Source organism: Choloepus didactylus, chromosome 14, assembly GCF_015220235.1.
Source record: "Choloepus didactylus isolate mChoDid1 chromosome 14, mChoDid1.pri, whole genome shotgun sequence".
Classification (NCBI taxonomy): Eukaryota; Metazoa; Chordata; class Mammalia; order Pilosa; family Megalonychidae; genus Choloepus; species Choloepus didactylus.
This window is the reverse complement of record NC_051320.1, coordinates 24,585,069-24,607,160: the sequence shown is the minus strand read 5'-3', so window position 1 is coordinate 24,607,160 and position 22,092 is coordinate 24,585,069. Positions and strand designations below refer to the sequence as shown.

At 37.1% G+C, this 22,092-nt stretch overlaps 1 protein-coding gene and 1 pseudogene across 2 annotated transcripts in view; both read right to left on the bottom strand.

The window, feature by feature from the left end:
* The window catches only part of PREX2 (phosphatidylinositol-3,4,5-trisphosphate dependent Rac exchange factor 2), a 332,829-nt gene that overhangs the window by 69,621 nt on the left and 241,116 nt on the right, over positions 1-22,092 (bottom strand). For both annotated transcript variants that reach the window (XM_037802580.1, XR_005211590.1), the window contains exon 35: positions 16,905-17,019. In XM_037802580.1, the coding sequence (XP_037658508.1) occupies positions 16,905-17,019 (115 nt within the window). Of the gene's footprint in view, positions 1-16,904; positions 17,020-22,092 lie in introns of those variants that run through there.
* On the bottom strand, positions 4,824-5,597 carry LOC119509503 (annotated as a pseudogene).

Sequence of the window (22,092 nt, the reverse complement as noted above, 5' to 3'; positions counted from 1 at the left end):
GAGTTGGAGTTACCATATTAGAGGGCAACTAAATATATGTGCGACCCAACAGAGGAAAATAAATAAATAAAAGATCTTAATTTTAAAAATAGATAAAATAATTTCTGTGTACATTTTAAAATGATACTTCGTTTGCGAGAGGAATTCTCCTTAAGATTATAAATATTAGGCTACATTCCAATAAACACTTGGCAGAATGAAGAAAATCAGGAGCACTGACACTGAACAGTCATTAAAAGTTAAAATTAGAGAGAGAGTAAGAACATTTAACAATCTCTCCTCAGTGAGAGGCAACTATGAGGAAGAGAAAAACATTCATAGACAGGGTCTTGCAAAATTCTTCAATTCTAAATACAATTAAAACAAACATGATTATCTACTATTATATTGTGATTTTAAAGACCGGACTCTTGGATTTTCTATTGGTGTACTAGAACTGATATAAAGCTGCCCTTTCCTTCATGTGGCTAAAACCAAGGCCCTTGCTACAGTATCTGACACATAATTAGTCACTCAGTTAACGATTTCTAGTTGTAGGAGTAGGAATAAAAGTAGAAATAATTCTTCAAGATCTATCTTCCACGTCTTCTCTCTCCAACTTTCTCAGTACCTTCAGAATCAGCAGTATACATTCACTATACTATCTACTTACAGGAACTGCAAAGATTTGTGTACAAGTTTCTCTTTGCACTAAACTCCAAGCACCTTGGAGACATGAGCCTTGCATAATTTATTTTTGTTACCCCATCACCTCACACAGAGCCTTGCACACAGTCAGTGTTCAATATACTTTGGTTGAATAAACCAATGAATAAGTAAATTTCCACAAGATCCTTTACTGATGAATGGCTGCTTCAAACCTTTTCAAGGGAAAAAATGTTTTCTTCCAAATAAGAATGTGAGTCAAAAGGTATTGAAAATCATTCATCACTAGAGGTAGTTTGTCAAGAAAAAGTTGTTAAGTATATTAATTTTTCTCTCATAAAACAATATGTGCATTTAAAAGGTAATGGTTTATTGTAAAACTTTCATACAGTTTCAATAATTCTTTTATGAACTTATAACAGGAAAAAGAACTTACTATAGTATGTCTGAAAAGGCAAACCAGGTCTGCCCTATCTTAAACTTTTTAAATGTTAATTAAAAATCAGCTGAAGCAGCATGGAATTGTTACAGTCTTCAAATATATTAAGACAGACAGCAATTCAGAAATGAGTCTCAATTTATAACTGTAGACAACTCTTTCAGAAGGAATGTCAGGGAAAATGTACTCTGGTTAGAAAATATGGATATATAGACATCAGAGAGATATCATTAGCAGAATTTAGAGACCTCATAAATAGGGTAAATGAAATGCATTAAGTCCCTCAGGACTCTTAGTAACTTCATTGCTCTAATGAGCAAACAGGTCAAGGACACATTTTAAAGAAACTTTGGAATCAAATGTCATCTCCAGGATGGCAGGGCCTTGGTCTGCCATATTTACCAACACATGCCCAATGCCCAGAAAACTGTCTAACACACAGTAGTTGCTGAGTAAATATTTCTTAATGAATCAATAAGTAAATAATGTAAGGATTAAATGAAAATCAGTATTGGTTGGCAGGGGATAATCTCATGTGCTGCTGAGCCCTTCCTGCAAAGAACCATACACTTGATCAATTTCCTTCTAATATAAAATAAATCTTTGTTGATTCCATGCCCCTTCTAGATAACTGTCCAATAACTTTCCTCCTCTTTCAACCAAACTTTCTCCCAGAAAGTCTAACTTGTGGTTCACACTTGCAAACTTTCTCCTTTGCTCTCCTCAGCTGAGGTCTGGTCTCTGCCCTACCACAATTCCAGAACCTTTCTCCCTAATGATGACAATTCTGCATTGGCCAAATCCAATGGATACTTTTTCCAGGCATTATTTTCCTGAATCTTTTCTACATATAGCACTCTCAATCACACACTCCCTCAAATTCCCTTTGCCCTCAGTCTTTGACACAGACCTGGCATTTGATGGTTTTCACGCCCTTCTTTAACCTCACCTTCTCTGCCTTCTCTATGGACCCCTCTTCCTTACCTGATCCTTACACACTGATTTGCCCAGTATTCTGCATCCCCTTACTCTGTACACTCTCCTGAGGAATCTGTTTTCCTCTCAGGGACTCAAATCTGTCCATCTTCCCTAAACTCCAGAGTTGTGTGTTCTTTTATTCATTCAATAAACAAATACATAATAAACCAAGTTCAGTGCCAGGTGCTGGGGGTAGAAGGGCAAATGGGATGATATTTACATGGAACGGATGTATATGCTATATAGCTCGAGAGAAGGGAAAATAAATAGCACAATCCAGTGTGATGAACAACCTAAAGAGTTGTAGCCGAGTGCTAGAAGAGCGCATTAGGGAATTCATTAGGTTTTGTACAGGCAAAGGGCATGAAGGATCTCTGAGGCATAAGGAAAATCCTAACAGTGAGACACGGACTGGTGTATTTAAGATGGTGGATCTTAAGCTTGTGCAAAGCTACTTACTTCTCTGGAGTGAGGAGAAGGTACGGAGATGAGGGAGGGGAGGTTGGAATTTAATCACAGATATAACAGTACTGAATGAAAGAGAGAGAGAAAAGGTGAAAGAAGAAAAAGGAGGAGGGGAAGGAGCTAGAGGAGACAGACAAGGAGAGACAAAGAGAGCCTTCTGTGTGTTTGCCACATGGTCTGCCATGTTGTATTGGCTACAAGTGAAGAAGAAAATGATTAGAGACTTTAACAAAAGTTTTCTTTTTCCTTGCTGTAGTTATTGTTGATAAATTACTGTAAAATCTGTTTTAATCTGAAATCCCTGTAGCATTGAAAAAACAGAAACTTCAGAACAATAAAAATATTAAACTTACGCTATGGTTTTCTGGACATAAGGACATATTCTTAATACTTTCATTTGATTAATTCTACCAATGTTTTCTGAGCAACTGTTTAGGTTCAAACAATGTTCTGTTTTAGCAATACAGCACCGTACCAAAGGAACAAGGTTCCTTCGCTCATGGAATGTGCATTCTAGTATACATGGGGTATGGACAAGCTCTTCCTTCTCTGGTAAGTGTCTGAAGAACCTTATGCCAGTGGGCTTTCCTTTGTGGAAAAACAGAAACTCCTGATGCTGGCTCTCTAAGTGCTTTCTCAATGACCCTATGACACTATAGTCTGCTTTTCCACAATAGTGTAGCCTATTCCTATTGTTTTCTATGACATTTCTTCACCCAGGCACAACTCCCAGTCCTTCAGAATCTGCTCTCTGCTCAATTTGCAATTTTTTTCCCTGATTTGAGAACACAAACAAGTATACTAAAGGTCAAACATAAATCTCTCAGTAGCACTTCTGTTTTGTTGTGTTTTTAATTCTCGCCTACATCCTCTAGCTCAGTACCACTCCAAGTGTGCTTTGCTGACATAAGGAAATGATGAGCAAGTATTTAGAATTTCACATTGCCCTGACATCCAAAAGCACATCAGTGAACTCATCTCATTGTAAAGGGTAAAGTCCAGTACAGTGAGTTATGTGGGATGTGAGTTGCATAATAGTCCAACCTGGAAGGACAGCATCACAACAGATGAGATTTTAGTTTGTCAACTATAAACCAAAACTATATAAAAACTAGTAAAGAACAAAAAAAAAAAGCATTAATTTTTCATTTAAAAATTATCTTTACAATCATTTTAATTTTTAATCAAAAATATAAAAACTTATGGCTTAATGTCATTAACTCAATTAGAGGAATAAAATTTATATTCTTTATTTTTATCCATAATTTACAGATGACAATACAATTTCACTCGGTTTCTGTCAAGAAATTCCTTTAAGTCTCTTCTTCCTTTCCATCAAAATCTCTCTGAGAGACTGCTTCCCTTTACTATGTGGGTAATTAAAACAAACATAGAAATAGTTTAGATTTACATGATTCCTTGCAACAATGGCTGTCATCACTCCAACCTAGATTAGATACTTTACCAAGCAAGAAACTAGCTCATTTCTCACAGTGAAAACTTTAAATACTCTCAGTATACATGGTATTTGCTCAAAATGTATGTAAAGGAACTGGATATGGGAGATTGCTCTTTCACTCAAAACTTTGGTTATTTTGGATTGCAGAATGACAAAAATGGGTTTAATTACAATTCTTTATCAATTGTCTATGACACCTCCAATAAATAACATATACAGTTTTTGTGATTTTTATCTATGTGAGGTTTGTTTTGATTATATTTATTGAAATGTACTTTATGTCAATCGAATCTACACATAAAAACTTACTTCGTATTTCAAATGGCTTAATTTCTTTTTATTAGTGCTGCATCTTTGTTCTATTTTACAGAGTGACATTCTGATGAATTGAACATTTAAAACATACACTGGTCCTTCACTCAGATGTTTTGACAAGTTCTGCCCCATCTGATAATACTAGTTCCTATGGGACCAAGCATCTTTACACAACTGTTCCTAATATCACAATATATTTGCCCATGAATTACTTTAACTGCAGACTTTTCTACCATTATGCAGACTTAAGGCTTGGGTTAGGGTTAGAAATACTTCCCTTGATATATCAATTATGAAGCTAAAAGATTTTAAATGGAAAGAATGATATTTCTGGAAGCCCTAACTCAGAAATAATAATAATGCAAAAAGCTTTCCTAGTACTCAGGACTTGGAATTTGAAGGAAAACATCGATAGGAGTACAGCCAAGCACTGGAGCATTCCAAATCAGCTCCTACGTTCCTGGTGCCAACCTCTCCCATAAACTTATTAAGCAAGTCTTTGATATTGTGTTGGATGGAGATTCATATTTTATTCCTCCAGTGACACAGAGTTGCATACAAATTAAAGGCCTGCTGTACATGAAAGTCAGGACCTTTAAGTGGTATGGTCAAAGAGGAAAGACCTCCAGCTGGCTCACAAGAGAAGTGTCCACAAACTGGCCTAGGTTTTGGAATTCTGCCAGCCTTGGGCTCAACAACAGTATCTTCAATATCCTTAGGAGTCAGTTCTTCATAGTAATTGTGATTTATTTGAACCATTGGTGCATTCACACCGGCTGTAAACATTCTACCTCTCTAAGAGCGAAAAGCTTATCAGGTATAGTCTCCTCAGCCTTTATTCCAAGCTTTTTTGGAAAGGCCTTCAGTACACTGTGGGAATCTGGAAATGTGTAAGGTGCAATAGTACAGACCTGAATGTGACACTTTCCAACTGGCTTCAATCATGTATTGTAAAAGAAGTTGCTACCTCCTAGACTCTCATTGGAGGTACTTATAAATCTGCAGCTTTGCTGATAAGAATTGGGCAATCCCTTCATTCTGTCTTCATTCTGTCTTTAGGCTAACTGCGATCTGGAAGCACACCTGTTGTATGACCTTCCAAAGATCTTTTTACAGTTGCCTCTATCCTCTTATTGTTTGCTGGTGTGAAATTGAATGGAGTATCTAGATTATTCTCAGGAGTATTTCTGTGCACAAATAAGGCTCCTCCAGCTCCATTTTGCACAACTGCTTTAGGCATGTGCCTCATATATCTTCCGCCTCGGAGAGAAGGCCAGCTGCCCAAGCCCTGAGCATCTTGGAGACGCCTTGATATTAATTTTGTTCTCTAAGTTCCTCGCAGGAAAATCCATGAAACCCACCTTTAGATACCTTTAGATACAAATCTTTAGGCTCAGCTACTCTACACATTAGGCAAATAGTGAGGACTGTACAGACCTCCTCTCAGTTAACATGACATCCCGAGGAGCATCACCAGTTCCAATGGACAGATAAGGAGACCAAGGCTCCAAGTCACAGTCAGGGGAAGAGTGGGAACTTGAACCCACATTTGGCTGACTCCTCATCCTGGTATACCAAGGCAGCAGGCCTTTCCTGATCATTAACCTTCCATTTTCCTCATTCAAAGCACTGCAGAAATTCCATATTTATCCCAAACCAACTGACAACTTTTTTTCCCATGACCTAATGTCATTTGATCTATTAAGCATATTTCTGTGTTTTTTTGTTTGTTTGTTTTTAAAATTTTCTCATTTGGCTCATAAAAAATGCAGTGAATATTTCGTTAGGTCTACTGAAAATGCTTCTCCTGAGGACTAGCAAAGGATTTGTTCATCTATTATGTCCCAGCGTGCTCTGTGAAAGAGCTGAATTTTACATCTGAGTTCACTGTTATTTCAAGTAGATGAAGTTCAAAGTTTATACCAACTGAAACACATCCAAAAGGCTTTTAAATTATTACTGTGTACACAATTGTATGATGTATGCTATGAAGGAATATTACTATATGCTTTCCATTTTGCAAGATTAAAATGTCTTCATATTTGAATAAACAATCAAAAATATGCCATTTGGTGTTATTCTATGAAAATATTATAATTTGATTATATCATTAAAATTATATGTACATGTAATAGTAATTATATATTATAATGTATATTATATTATTTAGGAACTTTTCTTTGGAATTTGATGTAAAGAACACAGTAGATAATGTGCTCTGATGGCATTTATAATTGAGGCAGATGAATCCCCTTTTGCCGACAATGTGTCATACTGCAATGAGCGGCATTCATTATGAAGGCAAAAATACATTTGGTTTATGATTAGACTCCAATGATACCTTCTTTTCTTTTTAAGTAACAATAAGACTTCAACAGCTTCAGTCCTTCTTGTCCTTTTATTACAGTCTCGTCTTTATCACAGCTTCCTTTCTTGTTCTATAGCTACGAAACTGTCCCTTTTCAGAGAACACAACAAAAGCAGAACACTTCTTTGTCCTTTAAAACACTTTTAAAAGCCCATTTCTTCAGGGAAGTTTTTGTGCCATACATAACTCTTTTATTGTGTGTTATTAAAATTGCATTAAATCATTTTCCCAAGCCATGCACATCAGGACCATTCACTGCTTTCTGCATAAAGCATATGTTTTGGGGAAGGAAAGATGTGACTTTGAGTCTTGGCTTCAACATTGCTAGTCACCTGCCCTTGGACAACTGAGCAAACCTCTCTGTCTATGAGGTGCCATCCTCTGAGCAAGCTCATCTATTATTCTAGTTCAGCTGTTCTCTATACGTTAGTGACTCTAGCCTGCTAGACAGAGCCTCTCGGATGTCAACGCAACATCTCAAATCTGATTGAATTCAGCATCTCACCACTCCCTGCCACCCCCAATTCTGAACAAACTTCTCCTCTTGTCACTATGTTAGATAATGATCCAGGCATTCAATCTAACTTGTCTCTCTCTCAACACACTGTTTATTCAGTAGAGAAGATCATTCTTTCTCCTACTTCCCAAATATTTCTAAAATCTCTGTCTACCCTCCATCTCCATTTCTACTAGTTAAATTCTTATTATCACTTGCATCGACAATTTTAATACTTGCTTAACCAGTCTCTCTGACCATAGTCTTGCTCTAACCCCAAATTTATCCTCATTGGTACCACTGGGATGCTCAGTTTAAAATGCATATCCTCGCTGCTTATGGGCCTACCAGGAAACCACCTCATTTACAGGCTTAAGCTCCTCAGCTGGCATCTGAGGTCCTCTCCACCCCTCCTCACCTATTACAGTTCTGCTGTGTATCTGCTCATTTTATCCCCTCCTGAAGAAACAGCTTCTCTCTGCTCCTTCATCTGTCAGAACTGCCCCCGTCCCTGAGCCCCTCAGTTTCCTAAATGCTCCTCTTCTGTGCTCCCTTACCTCTACCAAGGCGTTTACTAGAGTAGTTCCCCAAAACTTGTTTACCTTATTTACTCTTCCTCTAAGATTCTCGAGGGTATGTTGTCTGATTCTTCTCTGTATCCCCAATGCCTTGCACATTCCTCTTTTCGCATATGAGTGCACAATAGATATTCTTGAACCATGATGAAAATGTCCCAAACATGATGGGAGTGGATAGGAAGACCATTCAACACCAACAGCAGAGTCCATGACCCTCTCCAGATACTGTGTCCAAGTTGGGCAACCCCACTGTTTACCTTCTCTATCCTGGTTTGGTTGCCCTGACGTTTGGGTATTTATGTACATACAGACATTTATTAATCATGTATTAATAGATACTTTGTCAGTAACGGGTAAACAAAAAAGAAAGAGACAAGGTAATAAGGGGAAACATACATAAAAACAAAGACTATAAAGCACAATGTGATAAATACTATAATAGAGACATAAAGGGAGTATGAAGAAAAAGACTGACTTGCTAAGAGGGGGTGGGAAGATCCCCACCATGGAGGAGGGGGCTTTTGAAGTGTTCCAGGAAAAGATAGGTAGGAATAGTCCAAAGCAACTGAAACTGGGGTCATTCAGGCTAAAATTACCAAAAACCAAGCAGAGATACGTGCAGTGTTCTTCCTAAATGACTGGCAAAATTTCACAAACTTGAACCTATATAGGAGAAGCTTGCCCTCAGTTAAAGTTGGGTGGCTGATGGAACCAGGCAGCTAATTTCACAAACACAGTGCTCTTCATCACACAAATCATGAATTTCAATAAATCCATATTAATTTCTCCAATGTCAAAATCATGTCTTCTGTATCAAAAGCTCTGGGCACAAGCTCCATTTCCTGACTGGAGTAGAGGTAGTGCTTTGAAAGGATAATTTATAATCATTCATTCACCTTCCATTATACACTCACAAAACAAAAGAAGCCTGAAACATCAGCAAAAAGGAACTGAACAAAAGCAATAAGGAAAAAAATCACTGAAATGGTTCACTAGAATACCTTGAATATATTTTTAAGATTGATTGTCCTTGTGATCAGCTAGAAAAGTCAGCAGAGTTAAAAATAAAAATCAATCTTGCCTCTATAAGCACAGACAATTTTTTTTTTCTCACAGAGTATATTTCCTTAATCAATTCTTCAGGGTATGCTTGTTCCCTCTTTTGACACTTCCAGCCCTCATTTATTCAAAAGGAAATTCTGGGCACAAAGTATTTTGATCTTTCTTTTGCTTTGGTGAAAACAATAGCTTTTCTTAGTTTGGAGATACAGATGGATTCTCTCCAAAAGTTTCTCTTTGAGGATTATTTTATCTGCTTCTACCAGTCAGGCAGAATATAGACTGGTCCTTGATAAATATTATCACAATGAAGTACTTATCCCCAAAACATGAAAACTCTTAATTAGGTAGTTCCAATCCCTTTTGTTGCTCTTATCGAATGAAACCTACTTGCTTGCTTGATTCTAAACATTCCATTAAAAATTCCTTTAGGATAAAAGTAAAAGAAATATTATATATAATTACCTGCTATCCAGGATACGAATTACTCTAAATTCACGTAAGAGTAAGTACACTAAAGGTAATTAACCATGATTAGATGCATAGATGTATATGTAGCTATAGCACATTTTCAGTAAAGCAAAGATGGTTAGGTTTAATAGAATTATAGGATTTTTTAAATTAAAGAGGAGCTCTCAAAGGTGTTACTACAATTTCAAATTTATCTCGTCTTGTCTTGTGTGAAAGTTATGAATTTTGGCTATGCTGATGATTTTCTTGAGAGAGCCTCCAACAGAGTCAGCGTCTGTACTCTTCAGATGGCCTGGATTTTGCGAAATGTAAGCAGGCTGGATACTAGAATAAATTCGACATATAGATAATACCACAAAAAAGATGACAGATACATTATAATTAATCTGATTTTCAGTTCACTTCTACTATTTTTATGGCACTTACAGCAAACAACAAACAATGGGGAACTAGGATGGCATGCAGGTAAATAACACCCAAGTCAAAATGAAACCCCTGCAGTCCAAGAGGTAAGTTTTAGAGCAGAGAGTGATTAATTCCAGCTGAGGCTGTAACTGAAGGCTTCCCGCAGGAAGATGAATTTGACATGGGCCCTATATAGGCTGTTTTAGCAAATGGCAATGGAAGTAAAGAGTGTCCTGGGTGAAGACTGGGTTGAAAGAAGTTGAGAACTGGAGGTACTGATTCTTCTAAAAACTTGTTTCATGTCCCTGCTTCCTCCTGAATTCTTGTCTCAGAAATTTCAATTTCTCTTCCCCTTTTAGGATTTTCACAAATGCCCTCCCCTTCCCCAAACCTTTATCTCCAAGTGCAAGGCCAACTCCTCTTTCAGATGTCAGCTTAAAGGTCACTTCTCCACACAATTCATTCCTGAGACCTTAAACCATATCCCCATCCCTACCCCAACTAAATTTGATTCCCTTCATAGACACATGTACAGCACCTTACACTTTCCCATCCTAAACTGTTTCACAGACTGCTATTAGTTATTTGTGAAAATTTTGCTTAATGTTTATCAAACTCTATAGACAACATATTCTTCAAGGGCAGCAATCTTGTTTATTGCTATGTTCCCAGCATATGGCACTGGCCCTGGTCCATGGTAAGCACTCAGGATTTGTTAAATAAGTGTAAGTGTCTAGCAGTTCCTTTAATGTTACTTTGTAGGAGAATTTGGCACTTCAGTGTAAATTGTATGTTGTAAATGTTAGAACCTTTATAAATTTCATATAAAGGAAAGAAATCTACAAAACTAGTAAGCATTAGAAACTAATTCAAATTCTTTGTAGACTTAGTTTTTTCCTGCTGTTGAGGAAACGCTTTCCACATGAAACAAAATTTACAACTCTGGCAACTCTGTGTCCTCAATCTGCAAACACAAAGGAATCGAATAAATTCATTTTGTTTACAGCTAGTCTAACAGAAAAAAAGCAATGTGGATGCATCTCTGGGTATTAAAAAACAAAATTTCAGCTGAAAAGGGGGAAAACAAATAAAAACTGCTATGGAGGAGAGAAATACGCACCTGGAATTTTTCTAGTTAATTTAAAAATAAATTGTTTATTAATTCTAAAAGCTGCTGCTCTAAATAGTAAAAAAAATTAAGGAAAAGGCATTATTTACATCCTGATTTATTCTCATCCCCTTTCTCTCCTCTCAGATTTATTAAGCCCAACCCCAATTGGATTCCAGGTTGTTTCCACTGCTCCTCATCAATAGAACATTCATTTCACATTTGAATACACTGTGTGTTATTCATACAGCGTCATATGAGTGGAAGACTCTGAGGGAAGGAGTTGGATGCGAGCTTTGTGAGGGGGATGGGATGTCAAAGCTGAGATTCCTTCATCTTCTCAGGTACTTTGACAGCTCTACTTGGACCTGTGGAATGGCAATGAGTCCGTGCCATCCTCTGCATCCACCCCTCTCAGGAACACATTGTCACTGACATATTTTACTTTTCTACAGAGGTGGAGGGAAGTGACTCACATTAGGGACATGCTGTCATGCAAATGGCCAAAAGCACATAATGGTGGCCAGGCATTTCTCAGTTGAAAAAACTGGTTCAAAATACATAGATCCGAGACTGGTATTTGTGTGGCATTTCTTGTGGACATAAATAAAATCTTCACTTTCTTCCACTTACTATAGAGACTGTATCTGGCTTTAAAAAAAAAATAAATCTTTGAAACAAACAAACATGTGCCATTCTTAATCCATGAAGGCATGCCTTAAGAGGACATTTGCTTTGAAGTTTCTTTTCTTTTTGTAAACATGATGAATTTACGTTTAGATACCCCAAACCATGTGCCTTAAAAAATTCAGTATAGAGCTGTCACTTCGCAAACACAGTAAATGATGTCAAGTTAACTAATACACTATTTGTTTCCTTTTTATTTTTCTGTTTTATGTTTACTGTTGACTTCATACCGAAAATATTTTAAAAATTATAATCGAGGCCTCTCAAACTGAAAGGAGTACTTCTTTGATACAAGGAACATTTATATTTGTCTCATGGGCTGCATGCAGTGGTGCTTTTTGCCAATAAACAGGATACATTTATTGGTTTGGTAATGATAAATTACTTTAAAGTAGGGCAGGAAAAATAAGGCTGATACAGATGATGGCTCATGGCCAGAGGGAATAAAAAGAAAAGCCAAAGGTAGAAAAGAGAGAGAAATAGGGTGAGGATGATAAAGGGATGGGGGAAAATGCCCTCTTCCCAAGATTTCTTTGTTAGAATTTCTGAGTCAAATACTTCCATACTGTTGCTCCTTCATAAGAAAAAGAAAATCAAGAATGCTCCAACTTGTGCAGGCAGGTATAGAAACAGCTGTAAAATGTTTCTGCTTGCTCACTCTTGTACACCAGGGGCAAGTAAACCAGGCTGTGCTCAGTCCACCAGTGTCAGGCCCGTAACGCATGTGACAAAGGCTGCCCAGCCAGCGGCCTCCACTTGCATAACTACAGCCTTGTGAAACCGTCAACAATTTTGAATGTTATTTGCAAAACAGATGGATAGCAATAATTCAACAAAAGCTTTCCAATGGCTTCTCCAAAGTTCTTAAAATCCAACCCCCCTACAATAGCCTAGAGTCCTACATAATTAAGCCTCTGCTGACATCTCTTACCACCTCTCGTCCCTCTCAATATGCTAGAATCCCACTGGCCTTCTCTACCTTCCTCAAGTCTGATAAGCTTGTTCCCATGACTTGTGCTTATCTGGATCTTCTCCCAGATCTCTACAAGCCTGTCTCCTTGCGATTCAGGCTTCTGTTCAAATATCACCTAATATTTAAGCTACTCCTAACTGTCTACTATAAACTACCATTCCTAACTACCCACTCTAAACTACCAACCCCCCAGTAGACCACCTTGTTTTATGTTTTCTTCATAACAATTTTCATTTTCTGAAATATCTTGTTTATGGATTTACTTGTTCACATTCTGTATTTCCTGTTCTTACTGGAATGGAAACCATGAACACTGAATGACTAACTGATGGTACAACATCAGAGAAATGGGGACATTTCATAATATCTGACACCAAAACTTGGCACAGAGAATTTGCTTTCAATGTATAATGTTCACTTCATTTTGAGACAGCCTAACACAGTACAAAATTATGGACTTTAAAGAGGAAAAATTTAATTTAAATCCTGGTTTCATCACTTACCATCTGTGTAAACTTGTGTGAACTCCCTTAAAATGGAACTGATAATATGGAATTCATTGGGTTACTATTCCACATACCTCAGCTAGCATTGTGCCTGACTCTTAACAAGCTCTTAAAATTAAAGGTGTTATGGCTAGCATTATCTGTTTTTTTCCAACTGATTTTTTATTGAGGTATATTCACATACCATACAATCATCCAAAGTGTACTACTGCTGACAGTACCATCATAAAGTTGTGCATTCATCACCCCAATCTATTTTTTGAGCATTTTCCCTGTACCAGAAAAAAATGAAAACAAGAATAAAAAATAAAAGTAAAAATAACACCCAAATCATCCCCTCCACCCTGTTTTTCATTTAGTTTTTTGTCCCCATTTTTCTACTCATCCATCCATACCCTGGATAAAGGGAGTGTGATCCACAAAGCTTTCACAATCACACTGTCACCCCTTGTAAGCTGCATTGCTATACAATCGTCTTCAAGAGTCAAGGCTACTGGGTTGCAGTTTGATAGTTTCAGGTATTTACTTCTAGTTATTCCAATAGAATTATCTTTTAAGTAGAAAATTGTTTCCACCTATATGTTTTGCTGGTTCTGGAGAAATTTCCAGAACTGGAGTGGAATCCATTGTTTTTTATTGGCTTAACATCCTTATCCCTTGCTTTTTGTGACAGTCCTCTGGCTTTCTGTGGTGCAGGTCCCGCCCAACGCTGGGTGTATGGCCTGGCTCTGGCCAATATGAGAGCCTCTCCTCGTCTGTACTGAGACACTCAGGGGAGAGGAGCACATTTTCTGCACCAGTCACAAATTCACAGAGTATCACACTAGATCTGCAGGTACCATCTCTGCCCAAATGAGACAAACCTGACTGAAAATGACTCCCAGACAGAGAAAAGGAGTGCCGAGCGATGGAGAGGGGAAGGGAATGCTGGTGACCTACCGCACCCTGAATCTAGCTGTGCCTGAAACAGCCACGCCCCTGGGTCGCCCCAGGACATGAGCCAGGACATTATTTTGCTTATGCCAGTTTGGTTGGTGAAATGTGCACTCTAAAGAACGCTTTCTATCAAAATTATTTATTTGTTGTAAGGCTAAGACAAAAAAAGTTTAAGAGGTTTGATTAGCAGATTAACAAATTAATCTCCGGAATGAAACCGTTGTCAGGGAAGTGTTAAAAAGGGACGAGGGCTATGAGGAAAGAGCCGTGCCCTGGAGCTCCACCTTAAGATGGGCAGTAAGAGCCCCTGTGAGGAAACAGTTCTCCTTGGCCTGTAGTTCAGCCTGACCACCGAGAGAGCAGACTGCCTGAGGACAATGAGGATTTGTGGTTACGGACGGACTGGAGGAATGAAGGAAAATGTTAACACCCTTATTCAAGAAACAGGCAGGAAGAGGAGGCATTCTTAGAGATAAAGAGGAAGACAATTGTCTTCCAGTGCAAAGGAAATCTAATATGCAACACGTGGGACAGAGAGCAGGTAATTACTGACAAGGGGAGCTAATTTGTATGGAGGAGCCTGTACTTCTGAAAATGCACTCTCTAGGCAAGATACATGAAAATGTTTTCTTATGAGAAGATGATAGCATGCAATTAATACATGCACTATTTTTCCTAATGAAGAAGCTTTATTAAACATCTTGTCAAGTATCTGTTATCTATGAGTACATATATTTCTGTTTTTAGAAATATCCCACTGGGGTATGGATGCTATGTCACATCCCCACCTCTCTCTCCTAGCTATGCCAAAAGAATTTAACACAAAAACAACCTACATTCAAGGAGAGCTTTTTGTGCAAAACACTCTGATAAACACAGTGGAAGACACCAAGAAAAATTTGTCCTTCATTTCAAAGAGCCTACAATGGAATAAAGATGACCAGAAATGCATACACAACATCCTGAGAAAAACTGAATTTTGTAATAACCAAAAAGCAAATAAAATGAAAGAACAGAATAGTGAACCGATATTCATGCAGTCCGAGGGATGAGAATCATGGAAATCATGATGCTGGGATGAGAACCTGTGCAGAAGCATCACCTGGAAGGCTTGCTGAAATGCAGAGCTGGGTCCACCCCAGGAGGTTTCAGCAAGTTCCCAGATGATGCTGATTCTGCTGGTCCAGCGCCTGTGCGAGGAGAACCACTATGCCAGGGAATTGGTTTTCAACTCTGGCTGCACATTAGAAACTCCCAGGGTACCTTTGAACAAAGTTTGAATCTCACTCCAGACCAAGTTAAAAAATGAAGTTAGGAAGGAGACTGTACTAGAAATGGGCATTGAATCATTCGAATAAACTGCTGGATGTAGAGAAAATAGATGCTCAGTGAAGGAAGAAAAGTCACAGAAGAGGGAAAGTACGGCGTCTGAACAGAACTGAAGAGGCACAGGTATAGAAAGTCATCGTGGGTTAAGTCAGGTAAGATCTCGATGGGGGGTCAAGGAGTTTATGGGAAATCACTGATTTTCTTTGAGTTGCAGAGTGGCAGGGTAAGACCTGTGGAAATGATTATTCTGGAAGCAACATCTTGAGTAGATTAAAATTCTGTTGGTGCATAGAGACAGATATTAGGAGCTACAGCAATAGTACAGATCTATTTTCTCAAACTGGTCTAGGGATATATGTTCACGGTCTGCGTATTCTACGAACGTTTTAGGTTTGTGTCTTTATTTCAAAGATAATCTAAAAACATTTTCTCAGTGTTAAAGGCAAAAATTCTCTTTCATGGTGACAGTTGTCACTGGAAGATTTTCACAAGATTGGACTTTACCTTCTTAAGCCATACTTTTTAAGAATTCAAGATTAACGTTCTTTTTTACATATGAAAGGTGTTAGTGCATTATACAACTTTGAGAAACAGTCATCTTGACAAGAGAATAGTGTTGAGGCAGGCTAACAGACACTGTGAGTCAGAATCATGAGGATCTCCAATTACATTCCAGGAGGAGAGAAAATGAGTAATAAAAAGATCCTGGGGCTGTAAGACTGAGTGATTCAAAAGATGAAACAATTATGGAACGAAGTAGGGAACCTAGGAGAAGGGACAGCTTTGGGAGAAGCCAGGGAGAGGGAGACAAAGCATTTATGCCGGTTGCTTTGGTTTTAACGACTAGAATCAACACATCCACAAGTCAATCCTTTCGGAAACTAATTTATCTTCACGGATTAGCCATATTGTGCAGAAAAACAGAAAATGTCACAATAATGTTCTTGAGTCACTAAGGTTCCAGGTAGGATGATAATATTGTTCTTTTAAAAACAAAAACTACTCTGTTAAGTAATTTTAACAAGTGATCTGTCAACAGGGTAATTTACAGGATAAAAGGAAGGCACACACTATTAATTCTCTGAAAATGAAAGCATCTGAATTATAGTACATCTCCTCTCTACTTATTCTGGTTAATTTTCCCTGCCATTTATCATTCTACAACTAACACTATTTTTAGGGGAAAACAGTAAAATGCAAACATTAATTTATATATTTGAAGCACGTTTTTCTGATACCAAGCACATGCTGTGTCATATCTTGTTTTTCTAACCTTCCATGTTGAACCATTCTTCTCCTCCCTGTGGGAGGGGTGACAGCTGTTAAATGATACAGAAAGCAACCTGTTTTGCTTTAATCCACTGAACTCCTAGGAGAAACCACTACAAAATATCTCTATGCTTTCTTTTCCTGGAAATGGTCAACTAAATGTTTACTCTCTTTTAACCTTACTTTATGTTTTTCAAAAAGTAAAACATTAGCATGAAAATTTTTGAAACAGATTTTTCTTCATTTGAAAAAGAACACCCATTAGAATATTTACAAATTTAAATCCTAAATTAAAGGACTTTATATCAAAAGAAATACCATTAATGATATAAAATAAGTAATGTCAAAAATCTCAATCATGTGTTCCTGTCAAAATGTGGTAACATTTGAAAAAAAAGAAACTTGAACGATTACGTACCTGAGCTTCTGGTTGTACTGTTTGACCTTTTCCAATGAGGCTGCGTTTATTTGGGCTTGAAATTCTTCCACTGAAACACTGTCTCTATAATAATATCCTTCCATGCTCTCCAGTGCTGTATAAACAAGTAAATGTACTTTACACAAGATTTTATAACTCAATTTCTATACATTTAGTGTAATCTTACTGATTATTTAGTAAGTGTATCAAACAGAACCAAGTATGAACACATATGCAAGAAACTCTTTAGTCCAAAAATGAATGAAAACAAATTCTTCTGCTCTCAAAATAAATATCAAACATATCTCCAAGTAAGGAAGCAAAGGAAATTTCTAGTTTACACTCTCTATTTAAAAAATATTTTGTATACAGTCTCTTTGAAGCTAAACTCAAACTTCACAAGTAATAACACATATACACATACATATTACAAATATGCATACACATTCAGAATATATGTATGAGAGAAAGAACTGTGTATTAACACATCAAAGTAAAAAATAATGGAAATTATCACTATCCATATACATTGACATTCTCTTATAACCTCAATTAAATTAAGAAATATTAGTTTAATAAAGAATTATAAAGTGAAATCTTAGAAAACCAACTCTATCCAAAGGGTCAGTTAATTTGGTTAAAAATAATAAGCATAATCATATATATAATCTCTTACTAACTTCAAATATCTTTTAATTGTTATAGATTTCCTTCTGTACTAATATTTTGGTTGTGCTTCTTTTTCCTTTAAATTTGATAAAGTGGTATTTTTAACATTTTGGAGAGGAAATGAAAGGGCCTAAAAAGGCCCTTTCCTATGGAGAAGTTGCCAAAAATAGAAATGGCAATGGGTAAACATGGAATGTAAATTATTTTCCCTTGAAATTATTACCACTTACAAGTTTTAATTTTCAACAGACTATTTAAAAATTAATAAAAATTAATGTTTTAAAACTGTTGAGTGCAATAGTTTCTAAACTAAATAACAAGGTTTCTCCAAATTTATAGAAATTCAACACCAAAATTTGGGGAAAAATAGGAAAGGGACTACTAGTTTTAGCTGTGCTATATTTTTCAAACCACTTAAGAGTTCTAAAGCTCTAATGAAAGCAACAAAGCCATTCTAGTATACTGCTAAATTTGGAAGTTTTAAAAATGATATTGGTTTGTAATAAAGAAAAGCAATCGTGAAAAATTAGAGAGAAAGTATAGTACATTTACATCAGTACAGGAAATCAAACTTGTGGGCTTATGGCAAGGGACGATTGTTTTGTTTATTTTTTTATGACTTAGGATAATTGCCACTGGTTCAGCAAGTTTCTGATCCTAAATACATGAGAAATAAAAAGAAGGCTCCCTATTAAACAATCTTCAAATATATGCATAAGTCAACATTCAATTCCATTAATAAGACTTTATTTATGAAAAGCAAATACCCTAAAAGGATTAAGTCTATCAAAGTCATACTTCACTGTGAAGTACTCTTAACAGCTGTAAAGCCAATAAGGAAAGCACCTGTGTGGAGTAAAGCTCCAGGTTCTGCTTCTTAGTAGCTATGAAACCTTGGACAAGTTACTGGGATCCTCAGATTTCTGATTTGTGAAATGTAAATAATAAGAGTACCCACTAAATAGGGTTACTGGAAAAGAATTAAATTAAGTAATAGTATACAGAGAGTCCATGACTATTATTATCACTTATTGAATGAGTTTTATGTACTAGGCAACATGTCAAGTGTTGTACGGTTAATATCTAATTCAAGTTCCATGAGATAAAAATTATGCATGTGTGTGCTTAACAACAGTGGACACTTTGGGAACTCAAAGGAAGGTCCATGCAGGGAAATTTCAGTTTGTGACTTCACACCAGAGTGACTAGAAGGAGACCCCTAAGAAGGAGCAACAGAGAAACTGGAAGTGGGTGGGGGGAGAATGAACATGGATGCAATTTTTGTAATGGTCTTGATTATATTTCTTAACAGTATTTCCAAAGTACTGAGCCAGTTAAAATTTACAATTGTGTAAAAAAAAATTTTAAATAGGAAGAGTAACAAATTTGCTAAGAGTCTTAGCAAGAATTTTGTGACACATGCATAGAATTCTGAGGAGATGAAAAATACAGAAGTTCTATACTTAAAAACTAAATTTTGTATGGCAAAGAAGAGGGAGTAGAACATTCCCTTTTTTAGCCAAATAGTTTGTTTATTGATATAAAAAAGAAAATATGATGACATTAAGCATAAGTAAATTATGATACAATACTGAAGTAACAGTTTAACTTTTGAAACATAGTAAATGCTACCAGGTACATACAAAATAGTTCCCTCATTTTTTTTTTCTTTCTTACAAGGCCTCTATTAATCTATTCTACAGAATAAGTTTCTACTCTCAGCAAAACTAGGTTAAATATATAATATTGCCTTAGTAACTTAAAACCTTGGCCTCTGTTTTAGTTTGCTAATGCTGCCAGAATGCAAAACACCAGAAATAGATTGGCTTTTATAAAAGGGGGTTTATTTGGTTACCCAGTTACAGTCCTAAGGCCATCAAGTTTCCCAATGCATCAACAATCGGGTACCTTCACTGGAGGATGGCCAATGGCGTCCAGAAAAACTGTTAGCTGGGAAGGCACATGGCTGGTGTCTCCTCCAAGTTCTGGTTTCAAAATGGCTTTCTCCCAGGACGATCTTCCGTAGGCTTCAGCTTCTCTCCAGAATGTCACTCTCAGTTGCTGTTGGGGCATTTGTCTTCTCTTAGCTTCTCTGGAGCAAAAGTCTGCTTTCAAAGGCTGTCTCCAAAATGTCTCTGTAAACTGCAGCTTCTCTCTCAGCTCCTGTGCATTCTTCAAAGTGTCCCTCTTGGCTGTAGCAAGCTCGCTCCTTCTGTCTGAGCTTATATAGTGCTCTAATAAACTAATCAAGGTCCACGCTGAATGGGTGGGGCCACAGCTCCATGGAAACTATCCAATGAGAGTCATCACCCACAGTTGGATGGGTCACATCTCCATGGAAACACTCAAAGGATTACAATCTAATCAACACTGATAGGTCAGCCCACACAAGATTACATCAAAGATAATGGCGTTTTGGGGGACATAACAGATTCAAACCGGCACAGCCTCTCAGTATTTTCTTGGTTAGTTTCCTTCGTTTTCAACCATACAGTAATATTTTTCTCAGTAGTAGTGTTGATATATTTTGTTGAATAAATATTTATATTTTGTTGAATAAATATTTTATTTAATAGCATTTAATTAAATTACAACTTGAGTTTGTTCATTTAACTAACATTTTTGAATCAGGGGAAGCAAAACATTCTATTAATAAATTTAATAAACAAAAAGAAAATCTAATAAATGTCAGAGAAATTTCAGATTAAATCATTTTAAAACTGAAAGTCAGCCACATTTGGCACTCATTCCAAATACATTTCAAGACTACCCCTACAAAGGGATTAATAAGGAAAAAAGAATCTCTGAAGACAAATTTTAGGAATAGTGTCAGTAAACTAATGCTCTCTTCTGATTGTGCAGTGACACATTATTGGTTAAATAAGAGACTGCACATGCACTGTTACAACTCCCCAAAGTCTAAGTGGTGACAATCGCTGTAAGAAAAGCAAGTTTTAGCAATCACATCATGACTACCATGTGGAAAAGGCTGTGTTGCCTTTCATTCATACACAGACACAACATTTAGGAAATATTAATCCTAGGAACTGTTCCTTTCTTTTAAAAAATATGCTTAATGTTTCAATTATAAGTAATGTAGAAGTATTTAAGGTAAGGTACAAGATTTATCTTTGACAGAACCATAAGAAGAGGTGTGCAGGAAAAAAATAACCCGAGTGAAGGTAACTTGGAAAATGACAACATTTACAAGAAAATTCTTCCTTTTGTTTAAAAAGAGAAAATGCTCAAATTCCACTCTATGAGCATAGGATGACACTTTTTTTTTTTAAATTCAGTTTTATTGAAATACATTCGCACACCATACAATCATCCATGGTATACAATCCACTGTCCACAGTATGATAACATAGTTATGTGTTCATCACCACAATCTATCTCTGAACATTTTTCTTACATCAGAAAGAACCAGAACAAGAATAAAAAATAAAAGTGAAAAAAGAACACTCAAATCATCCCCCCATCCCACCCCATTTGTCCTTTAGTTTTTATCCCCATTCCTCCACTCATCCATACACTAGATAAAGGGGGTGTGATCCACAAGGTCTTCACAATCACACTGTCACCCCTTGTAATCTACATTATTATATAATTGTCTTCAGGAGTCCAGACTGCTGGGTTGGAGTTTGGTAGTTTCAGGTATTTACTTCTAGCTATTCCAATACATTAAAACCTAAGAGGTGTTATCTATATAGTGCATAAGAATGTCCACCAGCGTGACCTCTTGACTCCATTTGAAATCTCTCAGCCACTGAAACTATTTCGTCTCATTTTGCATCCCCCTTTTGGTCAAGAAGATACTCTCAGTCCCACGATGCCGGGTCCACATTCATCCCCGGGAGTCATATTCTGCGTTGCCAGGGAGACTTACAACCCTGGGAGTCGGGAGGATGACACTTTTTAAAGAGGTAGAAGTTAGGTTAATGGATTTTGGGGGCAGCTTTTTGGATGAGGGATTAAATAACACAAATATTGCCAAGAGTTTGTTGGTAGAAAAAGGACCAGCATCACATGTCCTATTTAGCTGAAAACTGAAGAAGGCTTTAGCAACACTTTACAAGGAATGAGTATCAGGCTTCAGGACAGAATATATATTTTAAATCAAAGACCATATTAGATATCATGTTTCCCAGAGGAACACATGGGTCTGAGAAGTGAGGAGGGGAAGGAGAAATGGCCATGGGTCCCAGTGAAGTGCTTGGGCAATGGTTACTTCCCATCCCTGTAACTCGGGGCTCTGTGGGTTTAAATGTCCTGGACCCCACAAAGGGTGCACTTTCCCTAAAAGTCAAAGCAGGAGTCCCACTGAACTATAACCTATTGCTGCTACCTGGGTCCTGGAGACTCCTTGTTCCAAGGAACCAGGAGCCAAGAAGAGCTATCACCATCCAAAGAAAGGTAATTTAACCTGATCATCAGAAGGAGGTAGGGGAAGGTAGGGCTATTGTTACACCATTGGGACAGGAAGGAAGACAGCTGGTACTCAAGCGATCCACATGAG